Consider the following 14,518-nt stretch of genomic DNA (forward strand, 5'->3'; position numbering starts at 1 on the left):
TGCTTGTTGATATTTTTTAATAAGCTACAATTAATGTGGGTACCGGTAGTGATGTTGCTTTTACATCTATGCGAAAAAAAAACAATTATTCTTAACGATAAATGAGCAATTTCGGTAAATTGGGTAAAATAGCCTTGTAAAATAAAATGTCAAAAATTCATAAATTTTTATATGGGAGCTCAAGCAGAATATATATCAAACTTATTGAAACTTATTTCAGTGCGCCGACTCAAGAATAATCAATCAAATTATGAACTTCTGCATATTGCACTTTTTGTTTACAAGCCAGTTTGTTAGAATCGCAACTCTATTTTATCGATGTTTCAGCATCTGGCTGAAACTTACAAGGTTTATTTCTATATGCAGATGAAACTATTTGGCAAAATATAAGGATGGGGAGAAAGGGGTTAAATAGATCTCCAAATATAAATAATGTTACGAAACCAGATGATCGTAACCACACTTCTTAGATTTGATTATTCCGACCCAACTGGCAACTAATCTAGTGATTTTGCTAGTTAGCTTCGAAATTCTTCCAAGCTTAGTGTTTTTATGGTTTTCTATCTGTCAACAATTAAATCCTTCACAATTTCTCAATCTCAAAAAAATAACGTGAACTAGTCAACTAGTCATGTCATCTCTATAATATTCCGGCGGAGGTATTGTAAACTTTGCGCCGTCTTAAACTCCCGTTCAAAATTATTGTTCCACCAAAATATATTCCCACCAGTTCCTCCATGGTGACGTCTTAATTGCAAGAACGATGCATGGTTCAAGAACGACGTAAAGCAAAATCCAATGCTTTAGCTAGTTTCCATCCATTCGGAAGAACATTTGTTTTGATACTTTGTTTGTTACATTGGTACTTCAACACGGTAGTCTATTCCTCGGTGAAAAAAGCAATAGATAGATTTCTCAAAAAGTATTGCAAGCTGTTACTACCCAAGTACTACTTCTTAGCAAACCACACCTTATGGTTGGTTGGAAATATGTTCATATAAGGTTAGCAAAGATTTCAAGAGAAAAAGGCTGATATTTAAGGCATCCATTTTACAATCAACTACACAGATTTGTTGAGGTACTCAAGCACTTCCAGGTGGTGTAAATTAAGCTGAGAATAAAACAGTTTTGTATGGTAATCTTCTAATTAATTGATTAAGCGATCTACAATTTACATACTTTATCTATGAGTGTAGAAACGTGTATCATAAAATTTGAAGTATTTTCATGAGGGGTGTGTTTTCAAATCGTCAGACAATTGATACTCTATCCTATTCAATAGTATACACATTACCTTGTTTCGCTCTCCTTTTAAAAAATCAGCTCGTTGTAGAAAAAAAAAGTTTCTCCCGTATTGTGCAAAATGAATGAAACTTTGTTAAACTTTGGAGAGTTTTTTACACAGTTGTGTAAACATAGAAATCGAGGGTATTCCATTACCTATGAGATAAAATTGTCCAACTCATGAAAATATATCCACCCGATTAGAACTGGTATAGTCCATTCAGTCAAACATTTTGTTTAGATTGTATCTCTGTAATATTAGCTAGCAGGTTTAAAGTTAGTAATTCAAAATATGTGCATGGTACACGGTTTGACGTTTTGCACAATAAACTTGCAGAATTTGGTTTAAATTGATAATGATGGAGTATGAAAGAGAGTTATGCATACCGCACAATCGTTACAAGCTACAATATGATGCAAGTAGATACAAAAGAAAAATATAATCTGAGAAGCAGCTCCACCAACAAGCTATGTTTAAACGTTACGAAATTGTTCATTTGCCGTTAAGAATAATTGTTTTTTTTCGCTTGGCTGTAAAAGCAACATCAGTACCGGTACCCACCCATTCAAAGAAAACATCAACAAGCACTTTCGTCGAATCCGTTCATTTTTGTTTCAGTTTGCGAAAGACGTGCTAATGTTTAAGGCACTTATTTTGGTCCTATTTTACTTCTGTTCAAAATTGTTCTGCAAATAGTTTGCTATCTAATATAGATCAGCGAAGGATATACGTATCTATTGAGACGAAAAATATAGATGAATTGAAAGGAAGAAGAAACAGTTTTTTAAAACTTATGTATTTTCTGTTAGAACTCACATAAAAAAATGATGTATTTTTTTACATTTATTTTTAAAGGACTATTTTACCCTACACTCCCCTAATGAAAAACTCTAATTTTTAATTTCAACTTAGACAAAAAAGTTTGGACATTTTTCCCCAGATCGGAAAACATCAACTTAAGTAGGGTCAAAATTTGTGCGAACTTTCTTAAGAATTAACAGTGTTGCAGAAAATAGCGATTTTCTTAGAAATTCTTGAGTTGGCGCTTCTACATTATATATGAGATGAAAGCTCTTTAGTTCCTTAATTGTCTTACGGGTTTAGTTTTTTATCCTAGATCTGTTGGTGAAAAAAATTCCCTTTGGAAAAACGACCATTTTTTATCGAAAAAGTCAATTTTCTCCTAAAGTAAACAACTTTATAACCCTATTAACCACTTGGTATAAAGTACTAATTGAGTAGAAAAAACGTGCAAAATTTAAACAAAATCGGTCACTCATTGCCAAAGTTATTGCATTTTTTTTGGTTTTGGCGATTTTTGAACGATAATTTCTGAAGGGCCGTTTTACCCCACTTCCCCTCAATGAAAAAATCTGAAAATTTGCAAAATGTCTTCTCTTACATATATGAACAAACCCTGAAAATTTCATCCAAATCGGAGAATATCGATACAAGAGGGGGTCGCGCTTCTCGCGAACTGGCTCTTAACGTATTATTCGGCTTAATGGCTTTCGCCAAATGATTTTCGGTCAAACAACCCTGCTTCTTTTTAATAATTTTGTTTTGAATTTTTCCGACGAATTTCTTATGTACAATACAATAAATTTCCTGTAGAAATCCAAAGAAATTCCTTCAAAAATCCGATTTTTTCGTTGAAATACCAAACTGTTTCCCATAAAAAAAATTAAAAAATCACGTAGGAGCTCTGAACAATTTTGGTTTAGATTAGATAACATTCACCTCGGAAATTCCGAAGAATTTTCCATAGAAAATTTGAAAATAATCCCGTGCAAATTCCATATGATATTCTTATGAAAATTATGATCAATTCGCTGTTGAATTACAATTTTGTTTCGTTGATGTCCACATTTTTAACAATCTCCCGCGGAAAATCTGAAATTTTTTTACTCAGTTCTGTATCCACATCTGCCAAGCGTATACGCAGATAGAGAATTGATATTCCTAGAACAACATTTGAAAAAGCATAACAGCCAAAACTTATTCCTCCTTATTCTTCGTCTACATATATATAGCACCAGTGGCGTAGCCAAAAAATTGGTCTGGGGGTTTTCTGAAAAAAAAAATCGGAACAAAAATTTCTTCTAAAAATGTTGTTTTCTACGCCACTGTATAGCACACATTTTTACCAATCAGTTTATTTATGAGGCTCGGATGTTTAATAATAAACTCTACGGAGCCAAAAACTAAGAAATTATGGAACTAATTATCCCGAAAATGTTTCAGAAACATTTCTGCGTGAGGTCTTCTTTTGTGGGGATCGATCCATTGAAACTTCAGTAACCAAATGATCCCGTCGTTGACTCGTAGACTGCGCTAGTTGCTTTTTATCCTCTTCCTCTCTCATTTTTCTGTAGGAGTCCGTGTAGCCCATGATTCCTTTCTTCACGAACCAGATCCGGTCTGTATTATTCTTTGAATGTCATAGTTTCTGCTAGTCTTTCGCGTTCCACCATTAAATCGGGAATTTAAAACGGTCCCGTCCGTTCAGTTGAATCGGTATCCAATCCCATCACTTCTTCCTCAGCCACTTCTATTACGTCGTTCTGCGCTGCATCCGATCCCGACTAGACGAAAATAGCTCAATAATATCAAATGTTGATAAGATAGCAAAATGAGATATGGACATGATTGATATAAGAGATAAAAGATCAGACGACAATATCAATATTTTTCACTAAAATATCATGAAGATATCAAGATATGTTATTTGTAATAAGTGATCGATATCAAGTGCCATTAGTTTGTTCTTATCCATAGCAAATTTTTGATATTGTTGCCTGTTCTTTTATCTCTTATATCAATCAAGTCCATAACATGTTTTGTTATTCTGTTCATGGCTTCTGCCCGGGATGATGTTTGACGGGTTGCTGCATCAAATCCTATAACGACACCAGAGTACGATTTCCTTTGCCCACCTTGCGTTGCCATATTCGCCTCTTTTTTTCGATTGATTGATCCTTTTGTTCGTTTATGTTGTTCCGCATTCTTCCGGTGACCTTCCGCTCAGCACATGAAACATTTATTACGCAAATACTGGTAGAATACCTTTATTTGCATACAGCATACATTTGCTCACTAGAAGAATCCTGTGCACCTTTCTAAAATACATAAAGTTATGTATTTCAGAATGAATTTCACAGACCCATATCTAACGCAAGATCAATGTACTTCGTTTAATATGCTTCTACAACACGATCGATTCCGCACTAAATAATTTTGTGCTCTTCGATGCAGACATTAGTTTGATCACTTCGCGTTCTCCCACACTATCTGGCGTGATCAGCATCAACACGATAGATTGCACACTGGTTAAACAAATTTCTGCTACGCGAGGTAGATTTTTCTTCTCTCACTGCCGTCCCACGATCGATTCCGCATTCATATTGTGCAAATAGTAAAAAAAAATATCACATAATTTGAATTTGAATCTTGGAAACACTGAAGACGTTTCATAGAAGAAAACTACATACGTATTTGTCTACTAAGGTTGGTGTTATGTAGTAAGCGTTAATAGAAAAAAATGTATAACTTAAAGATTTCAAAACAACTTTACGATATAGTTTAGCGGCGCTGCCAAATTTTTTGATAATTATAAAGTATGGTTTAAGTTTAAATTTGTTTCGAAATTCCGCGGAATTCCGTTAAATTTCGTTTGAAGCTATTTTTTTTCCAGCGAAATTTTTGCAATTTTACGAAACGAAATCAAGAATCAGATTTCGCCATGCTCAAATTCCGCAAAATTTCGCGGAATTTCGTTTCGAACCACCTGAAACGAAATTTTTCGAAATACCGCATATGCTTACTGCTAATACGCAAGTACACAGCTCTAAACGGGCGATGGACAGCCGCTTCAAGAGCGCAACCTTGCTTCTCGAAGCCAATAGCCGAATTTGAACAGTTCCCTGAGAGTTTTCACATCGAACGTAGGTGCAGGCACCATAAGCAGACATTGATGCAACGGCAAAGGTGTGAAGCTCAACAGTGGCCTCCGGGAGGAACGCGTAACGGTCGATTCTATAAACGGTGATCTTTGGTAGCTCATGCCTGAATTGCTCCCATTTCAAGCGAATTGCATTTGGAACAGGATCATCCCAGTCGCAAGAGAGCGACCATAGCTCTTGCATGAGGATTTTTGCCTTCACGATAACTGGTGCGATTAGACCCAGAGGGTCAAATAACCTTGCGATGTCAGACAAGATGGATCGTTTCGTAGGATGGGTATCTCTTGACTGCGATTCAAAGCGAAGCTGATCGGACTCGGGCTCCCATCGAATTCCCAGAGCCTTAATGGTTTCGTTCGGGCTGAATTTTAGGGATGATTGAGTGCCGATTTGATTGTGTTCGAGCCCCTGAAGAACCTCCAAGCGATTCGACGTCCACTTCCTTAGCTCGAAGCCTCCTTTGCTAAGCAGATCCGATAGCTCTATTCGAAGCTGGACTGCTTCTTCCACGGAATTAGCCCCTCCAATATAGTCATCGACATAGAAATTTTTGCGTAACGACGGTCCTGCCATAGGATATGCATCACTTTCATCCGTCGTAAGCTGCTGCAGAGTGCGAGTGGCTAGATAGGAGGAAGGAGCTAGGCAATAGGTTACGGTTAGAGATGTCGTAAAATCCCGATTAATCGATTAGTTACTAATCGATTACTCTTGATTCTTGTCGATTATTGAATCGATTAATCATTGTATGGTAATCGATTCAAAATTAATCGATTATCACAACGATGAATCGATTAATCGAAATAATCAATTAATTTTCGACATCCTTATGATGTCGTAAAATTCTGATTAATCGATTAGTAACTAATCGATTACTCACGATTCCTCTCGATTATTGAATAGAATAATCGTTGGGTAATAATCGATTCAACATTAATCGATTATCACAACGATGAATCGATTAATCGAAGTAATCGTTTAATTTGCGACATCTCTAGTTACGGTCAGAAGTTCGTAAATCTGGACAGGAGTACCGTTGGAGAATCGGAACAGAATACTTTGCAGAGATCGGTTTTCTGGATGCACGTCTACTTGCCGGTACATTTTAGCGATGTCTCCGACAAGGGCAACCGGATAAGTGCGAAATCGCAGGATGAGGGAAAGAAGGTCATCTTGGACCACCGGACCCACGCATAGTGCTTCGTTCAATGAGAAGCCAGTGGAAGTACGAGCTGAACCATCGAAGACGACTTTTACCTTTGTGGTAGTACTATTCTCCTTCATCACGAGGTGGTGGGGCAAATAATATGTTGGATAGTAAGTAGCGTCGTCCGTCTCGACTAACCGCATTTGGCTGAGGGAGAGGTACTCCTTCATAAATGCGTGGTACTCTTCTTTTAATTTTAAGTCTCGATCAAGGCGACGTTCGAGCTGATCGTAACGCCGAAGAGCATTATTCTTGGAATCTCCAAGCATCGCATCAAAATCAGCTTTCTTTGGTAGGCATACGATGTAACGACCGTTTTCGTCCCTTGAGGTAGTGGATTGGTAAACCTGCTCGCAATGACGTTCTTCTAGGGAATAACTATCACAAACAGTCAGCTCCTCCGTTTTCCAAAATCGTTCCATGCTTTCTTCGAGGGTCATCATGGAGACTGCGACGACGCTGGGACTGGGGAATCGTTGTTGAGCGGGATGAACCAGGTTAGCGGAACCCGTAACGACCCATCCAAACACGCTGTCCACCAAAATTGGTAGATTATTGGCTAATTGCAAACGAGCGGTACTAGGGAAAAAGGAATGAAAATGCTTTGCGCCAAGAAACATGTCGACTTGCTGCTTTTTGTTGAATGAGGGATCCGCTAACGACAAGTCCTAGGGGATCTGCCAAGTTTGTACCGGTTCATCTTGAGCTGGGAGGTCGGCTGTAACGGTATCCATCAACCGAAATTCTGCACCGCACTCGAAGTTTCCATTTCGTGATTTATGACGAGCATATATGGACTCTCGAACCCTTTTAGACAAGTTACCAGCCCCTTGGATAGTAACATTCACTGCATCTCTCTTCAACTGTAGTCTACGTGCAAGGCGATCAGTTATGAGGTTTGGCTGGGAAGCGCTATCAAGCAAGGCACGAGAAAAATGGTCCTTACCGTACGCGTCGACGACTTTCACCAAAACTGTAAAAAGGAACACATCTTCACGAGATCCGGGGGTGGATGCGCTGGCAACGACTCGAGGAACACATTCAGTAGCTGCAACTGTCGATTGAGGAACCGATTCGATGGTAGAACGATCATTAGATTGAGTAAACATTAACGTAAACATTTGGACCAGAATCAGGGATACGAGCGTTTTGAATAAGAACAGGAAGTTTTGCGATAAGATCGGCTTTAATTTTGAAGAGTCGAGGCTCAAAGGAAGCACGGACGTCACGATGGGTTTGCCTACCTTCCTCAGCTTCTTCGGAATCCTCCAGGCGAGCCTGCACCTCTTCTAGAGTGGTCCACATGCTATTTAGGCATTCCAGACGAATGGGCACCTGCGCCTGGTCACGTTACTCGTCGTAGGTTTGAATGAACGCCTCTGCCCGACCCAGTGCGTCGATCATGGTAGTCCTCCTCGAAATCAACGTTGCATGTTACCGCGGAAGCGTCATCTTCGCGGGAACAATCGATGAGCGACCCGTAGAACGTCGAAGAAGGATCTGTCGGACAAAAGACCCGACGAGAATAGCGTTAAACACTTGGAACGGTACTCACCGATTCCAAGGCAATAGAATGCCTTGTATTTTTAATAAAGCTGCTATCAGGAACCAGATGGCGCACGCTCTGTACGAGCCGATGCCGATATTGATGACGTCGCAACAAAAAATCCACCAATTTCCGATTAAAATCCACTCATCATGCGTTGATCGGCGTATACAGATTCCTACGAGGAAAAACGGGCCGAAAAAGCAAGTGACAAGTGACAAGTGATCATCGACTGTTTTAATTAGCGTACAAGTTAAGTGTTTTCATGTGCTATAATCTAGTGAAATCTACTGGACAAAAATACTCTGTGAAGCCTGTTATTCTGTTCACTTTGCTTTCGCCCGGGCACGATGCCCGTGGAAATAGATAGAGAAGAGATGGATGCTGAAACGACTATAGCCAGCAACCAGCCGTGTGCTCAGTGCGCTCTGCCTATTGTTAACGAGAGCTCTTCTGTTGAATGTTTTGGCCAGTGCAAGTTGGCTATCCACGTCCACTGCTTACCGGGTGCGACCTACGAGGAGATTGAATCTTTGAACCGACCGGCACTATGATAAAAGATTGGACGAGATTGCGAGTAAACTGAATGATCTCGCCGGTATAGCGGATATGGTGAAAAGTTTTGAACAGGTTATACGTAAAGTTGTACGTGAGGAAATAGTGCGTGTTAATGAACGGGGCGATAATAATAAGAACGAAAAGGATAGTGTTCCGCGACGTATGCTGACAAGATCATCTGCAAAGCGAAGAAAAATTGATGAATTAGAAGTACAAAGTGATGTTGTTGTTACACCAAAGACTAGTTTTGCTGAAGTTTTGAAATCAGACAGAACTAAGATACCAATGCAGTCTAGGGAAGAAAAGCGTAAGCCAAATCCGGTTGTTGTTGTTAAGCCAAAAGCAGGTGTAAAAGTGGAAGATATCAGAGCAGAATTGCGAAAAAAGTGGACTTTTGCCAGATGTCTCAATGTTAAACGGGTTACAAGTGGTAAAGACGGTGAGGTAATGATTGCGCTGAATGATGAGAATAGTGTCCAAATTCTTAAAGAGAAGGTATAAAAAAAATGGGTGGTCTGTACGATGTGAATGTGCGAGAAAATTTGAAACCATCTATAAGAATAATCGCGATGAGTTGGATGAACAAGAGCTGAAAGAAACTTTAGTTAATCAAAACGAAGCATTTTGAAGCCTTAAACATTTCAAATTGTGCATAATGTACTGTAATGCAAAATTGCAGTACAATAACGTGAGCGCAATAATTGAATTGGATGCCGAAACGTTCGTCAAAGTAATGCAAGAAGAAAGGGTGAACTGCGGGTGGGATCGATGTCGAGTGATTGATGGATTGCAAGTGACTAGATGCTTCAAGTGCTGTGCATTTAACCACAAAAGTAAAGACTGTAAGGCAGAGTGCCCAATATGTAGTGTAGTCCCAAGTGCCCAATATGTAGTGAGAATCATGTAGTGCAAGAGTGCAAATCAACTAAAAAGGAATGCGCAAACTGCAAGAAAATGAACGCTGAGCGGAAACTGCGAATCGAAACAAACCATGCTGCATGGAGTGAAGAATGCCCGGTGTATCAGCGACAACTGGAGAAACGTAGGAGTTTCGTGGACTACTCAAAGTAGCAACCAACGGATTCAGGACACCAGCTCAACCGACTGACTGGTCCAGGTAAAACTTTAAATAGTATATGTCCGCCCGAAGCAGACGAAGATACTGCACCCGCCCTCAATCGAGCGACCGCATTCCAGAATGATCCCGCGTACAACGACACAACTGCTTCCGGTGCATCGCTCGCTCAGTTCCGCCAATCTCCACGAAGGATGTCAATCCCCAACGAAGGATACACGATTTCGCATGTTGTTCCATCTCTTCTCGACTCAGGACACCAGCTCAACCGACTGACTGGTCCAGGTAAAACTTTAAACAGTATATGTCCGCCCGAAGCAGACGAAGATACTGCACCCGCCCTCAATCGAGTGACCGCCTTCCAGAATGATCCCGCGTACAACGACACAACTGCTTCCGGTGCATCGCTTGCTCAGTTCCGCCAATCTCCGCTTCCCGACGAACGCTTGTATGACACAACTGTCTCCGGTGCATCGCTTGCTCAGTTTCGCCAATCTCCACGAAGGATGTCAATCCCCGACGAAGGATACACGACTTCGCATGTTGTTCCATCTCTTCTCGACTCAGGACACCAGCTCAACCGACTGACTGGTCCAGGTAAAACTTTAAACAGTATATGTCCGCCCGAAGCAGACGAAGACACTGCACCCGCCCTCAATCGAGTGACCGTATTCCAGAATGATCCCGCGTACAATGACTCAACTGCTTCTGGTCCATCGCCCGCTCAGTTCCGTCAAATTCCGGTTCCCGACGAAGGATACACGACTTCGCCTGTTGTTCCATCTCTTCTCGACTCAGGACACCAGCTCAACCGACTGACTGGTCCAGGTAAAGCCTTTAACAGTATATGTCCGCCCGAAGCAGGCGTAGATACTACTCCCGCCCTCAATCGAGTGACCGCATTCCAGAACGATCCTGCAAACCTCGACGCAGTTCCTACTACAACTGACGCACCCCAACATCCCAGTACTATGCACTCTCACATCAGTAACGTCAACGGGAGTTTGAGCATCTATTATCAGAATGTTCGCGGACTTCGCACCAAAATAGATGACTTCTTTTTGGCGGCAAATGAAGGAGATTACGACGTCGTTGTGTTAACCGAAACTTGGCTTGACGACGCCATACACTCAGCACAGCTTTGGGTGTGCCACTACTCGGTGTTCAGAACTGATCGCAATCCTATGAATAGCCGTAAAACCCGTGGTGGTGGTGTACTCATCGCAGTCTTGTCAAAATTCAATTGTGTTCGTGAATCTGCTGCCGTCAGTGACACTCTTGAACAGTTATGGGTTCGAGTCATTATGCCTGGATACACTATCAGTATTGGGGTTGTGTACTTGCCACCTGATCGTATGAGCAATCTTGACGATATTCAAAGCCATCTAGAATCTATCGAAACAGTTACTTCTACTCTTGGAGCTAACGACAAGGCCCTGCTGCTCGGTGACTACAATCAATCTGGGATTCGGTGGCTTTCGGCTGATAGTTCTTACCCGTCGATCGATTTGGAACATTCTCGCTTCGCAAGCGCCAGCAGCGCATTGCTGAAAGGATTCAACTTTCATGGACTTACACAGATTAACTCTATCGTTAACTCAAATGGTCTCGTACTGGCAAACGATTCAGTGCTTACGAATTGCGCACTACACCATGCTCTTGAACCGTTAATACCTGTTGATATCAACCATCCACCGCTTACATTGGAGTTATCGTATGTGCCGCCAATTACCTTTGAATCGGGACATGATTCGAGCAGTTATGACTTCCGAAAAGCAGATTATTCCGCGCTGAATGAACTGCTACTTGCAGTTGATTGGGGTTGCATGGACTCATTTAGTAACGTCGACGATGCCGTGGATTTTTCACCGATAGAATTGTTCGTGCATTTGCCATTCATGTTCGGATCGTAGGATCTGCACGAAAGCCTGCGTGGTCCAACTACAGATTGCGAATACTGAAACGTCGTCGTTCCTCTGCACTTCGTAGATACTGCAATCATCGTTCCATATATAACAAGCAACAGTTTAATAGTGCCAGCAGTACGTACAGAAGCTATAATCAGTTTTTGTATTCTGATACATCAGCCGTACCCAACGAAATCTACGATTAAATCCCAAGCAATTCTGGGCATTTGTGAGGTCCAAACGGAATGAAGATGGTCTTCCTAGGTCAATGCAACTGAATGGTGTCCCTGCTGAGACTCCTGCGGGCAAATGCGAACTCTTTGCTACACAGTTCAAGACATCTTTAACGATTTCATATCTCCGCCCTATCATGCCATTGAGGCTACTCGTGACACCCCTCGTGATGTTTTGGACCTAGACATCTTTTCCATCAGTGATGAAGATGTGTGCCGAGCTATCCGGAAACTGAAATTTTCGTTCTGTGCTGGACCAGATGGGATACCCGCTGCTTTACTGCGCCGGTGTTCGAGTGCTTTTATCAAACCTTTAGCAAGAATCTTCAATCTCTCTCTTCGCACCAGAACGTTCCCCATGCGCTGGAAATCATCATTTCTTTTCCCAATTCATAAGAAAGGAAACAAATGCGATGTGAACAACTATCGTGGAATAACTACTCTCTCTGCTTGTTCGAAAGTTTTTGAAATCATAGTAAACGACACGCTCTTCGCCTGCTGTAGGCAGTACATCTCTACGGATCAGCATGGATTTTTCCCAAAGAGATCGGTAGCGACCAACTTGACTGAATTCACAACAACATGTATAGAGGCTCTTGACACCGGGAGACAAGTGGATGCAGTATATTTAGATCTCAAGGCTGCTTTCGACCGTGTTGATCATAGTATTCTACTCAGCAAACTGGCGAGGTTAGGCGTTTCCACTGCGTGCGTTGATTGGTTTCGAACTTACCTGACGGATAGAACATTACGTGTGAAAGTCGGATCATCTCTCTCGGATCCTTTCATCGCTCCATCTGGCGTACCACAAGGGAGTAATCTTGGACCACTATTGTTTTCGATATTCGTCAACGATGTGACACTGGTGCTACCACCTGGAGTGAGGTTTTGTATGCTGATGACGCCAAGATCTACATTGTTGTTAATTGTCTTGATGACTGCATTCAGCTACAAATGCTTCTAATCCGTTTTGAGGGGTGGTGCGTGCGGAACTGCTTGTCACTCAGTATCCATAAATGTCAGATAATAACGTTCAGCAGAAAACGAAATCCTATTATCTATAACTACATGTTGTCTGGGACAGTTCTTGAGCGAGTGCAGCGTATCAGGGATTTAGGAGTTATACTTGACGACGCACTAACTTTTCGTTTCCATTACGATGAAGTGATTTCCAAGGCAAATCGACAACTTGGCTTTATGATGAAAATTGCCAATGGGTTTCGTGACCCCTATTGCCTACGCTCACTCTACTGTGCCCTTGTACGATCAACTCTAGAGTTTGCTGTTATTGTCTGGAGCCCTTATCAAACCACCTGGATTTCAAGAATCGAATCTGTGCAGAAAAAATTCGTGCGCTTTGCTTTGCGCAATCTTCCTTGGCGTGATGGAAAACATTTTACTCCCTATGAAAACCGCTGCCGGCTGCTTGGGCTGGATACTTTAGATGTTCGACGCCGTGTGGCACAGGCCATATTCGTAGCTAAAATTCTCAATGGTGCTGTAGACTCTCCAACATTGCTAAACAAAATCAATTTTTATGCTCCTACGCGCACACTAAGGAGGAGAGACTTTTCGCAGAACACTTTCGTGGTACCAATTGACACATATACTGTAGATTGCTAAGTCTTTTTTTTTATTATATTGATGCATTTATTGTGTATTCTGATTGATGTATTATTTGTATATTTTTATCCATGTTTGTATAATAATTAGGTTTTTGAACATTTTACCCTTATAGTCATTGAGACATTAGATGTCAGATGACGATTATCATAAATAAAATAAATAAATAAAATAAATAAAATCGAGCCTTGTATTCAATGACAACGAATTGTCTCTCCTTCAGCGCAATGGCGGGACCAAAATGGCGGCGCCCAGTGGTCGTCCCACGTGCAACGGACGGATGCAGGATCCCGGGTGGTGTCGACGTATCCTGGCCACGGCACCAATTTTATGTTGGCGCTTCTTACCGTCAGTTCCTACGTTGTGTTTCTTGAGTAGTTTGTTCTCCAGCGAACGATACCGGAGAAGTAGCAGTGCAGCGCAGGTAAGTTGATTGAGGTTTCTTTTCCAGGTTCCACCCAGAAGCGATGGCCGACTTCTCGAGGCAGAAGATGATCAACGAGATCCAGTTTCATGCACAACTTTTATTTTCTCCACTTCACAGATAGCACAATTTACTTTACAGAAAAAACTGATCTTGGGACTTGACTTATATTTTATTTTTCTGAACTGTTTTACTGCACTGCTAATTTCGACTGACTTTATACAATTTTCGTAAATACTATAATTTGCTCTTCGTGTCTACATCTGGGTTGCCAGTATTACGCGGCGAAATACAAATTTTTCGCACTCAGATCTTATGTTGCTTATGAAACATGTTACGTCGACAATTAGGGTAAATGCTCCGGTTCGTCATCTGGTCATTATTCCAATCGTTCTCTTCAACATGAACATTAAAAAGCAAAATGACTCGTTTATTGTGCTCGCATGTCGAATTATTTGATTCCAGCATCAGACAAATATGGGCGCGTGAGATGAAAACCGGAATGGCTTCCCTATCCCCTGATTTCTCGCTATCCTAATTTGCCGTCTCCGCTAACTCCGGTCGAAACCAATTAGAATTTGAATAACACAATCATGCATCATCTACGGTTTCAGTGGGTTCCATATTTATGGCGCAAAGTTTCAGAATTACACAACCCATTCCCATCTCGCTTCACCCCGAAGCTCCTCGCTCGCTCG

The 14,518-nt window shown here is 41.2% G+C and overlaps 1 protein-coding gene across 1 annotated transcript; it reads right to left on the bottom strand.

The window, feature by feature from the left end:
- Window positions 1-6,225: 6,225 nt before the first annotated feature.
- Window positions 6,226-7,759, bottom strand: LOC134203696 (uncharacterized). Its single transcript, XM_062678557.1, has 3 exons — window positions 7,699-7,759; window positions 7,401-7,508; window positions 6,226-7,013 (listed from the first exon to the last, which is right to left on the bottom strand). The coding sequence occupies exons 1-3, from the start codon at window positions 7,757-7,759 to the stop codon at window positions 6,226-6,228; spliced, it is 957 nt and encodes a 318-aa protein (XP_062534541.1).
- Window positions 7,760-14,518: the final 6,759 nt, after the last annotated feature.

This window comes from Armigeres subalbatus, unplaced genomic scaffold (assembly GCF_024139115.2).
Source record: "Armigeres subalbatus isolate Guangzhou_Male unplaced genomic scaffold, GZ_Asu_2 Contig2062, whole genome shotgun sequence".
NCBI lineage: Eukaryota > Metazoa > Arthropoda > Insecta > Diptera > Culicidae > Armigeres > Armigeres subalbatus.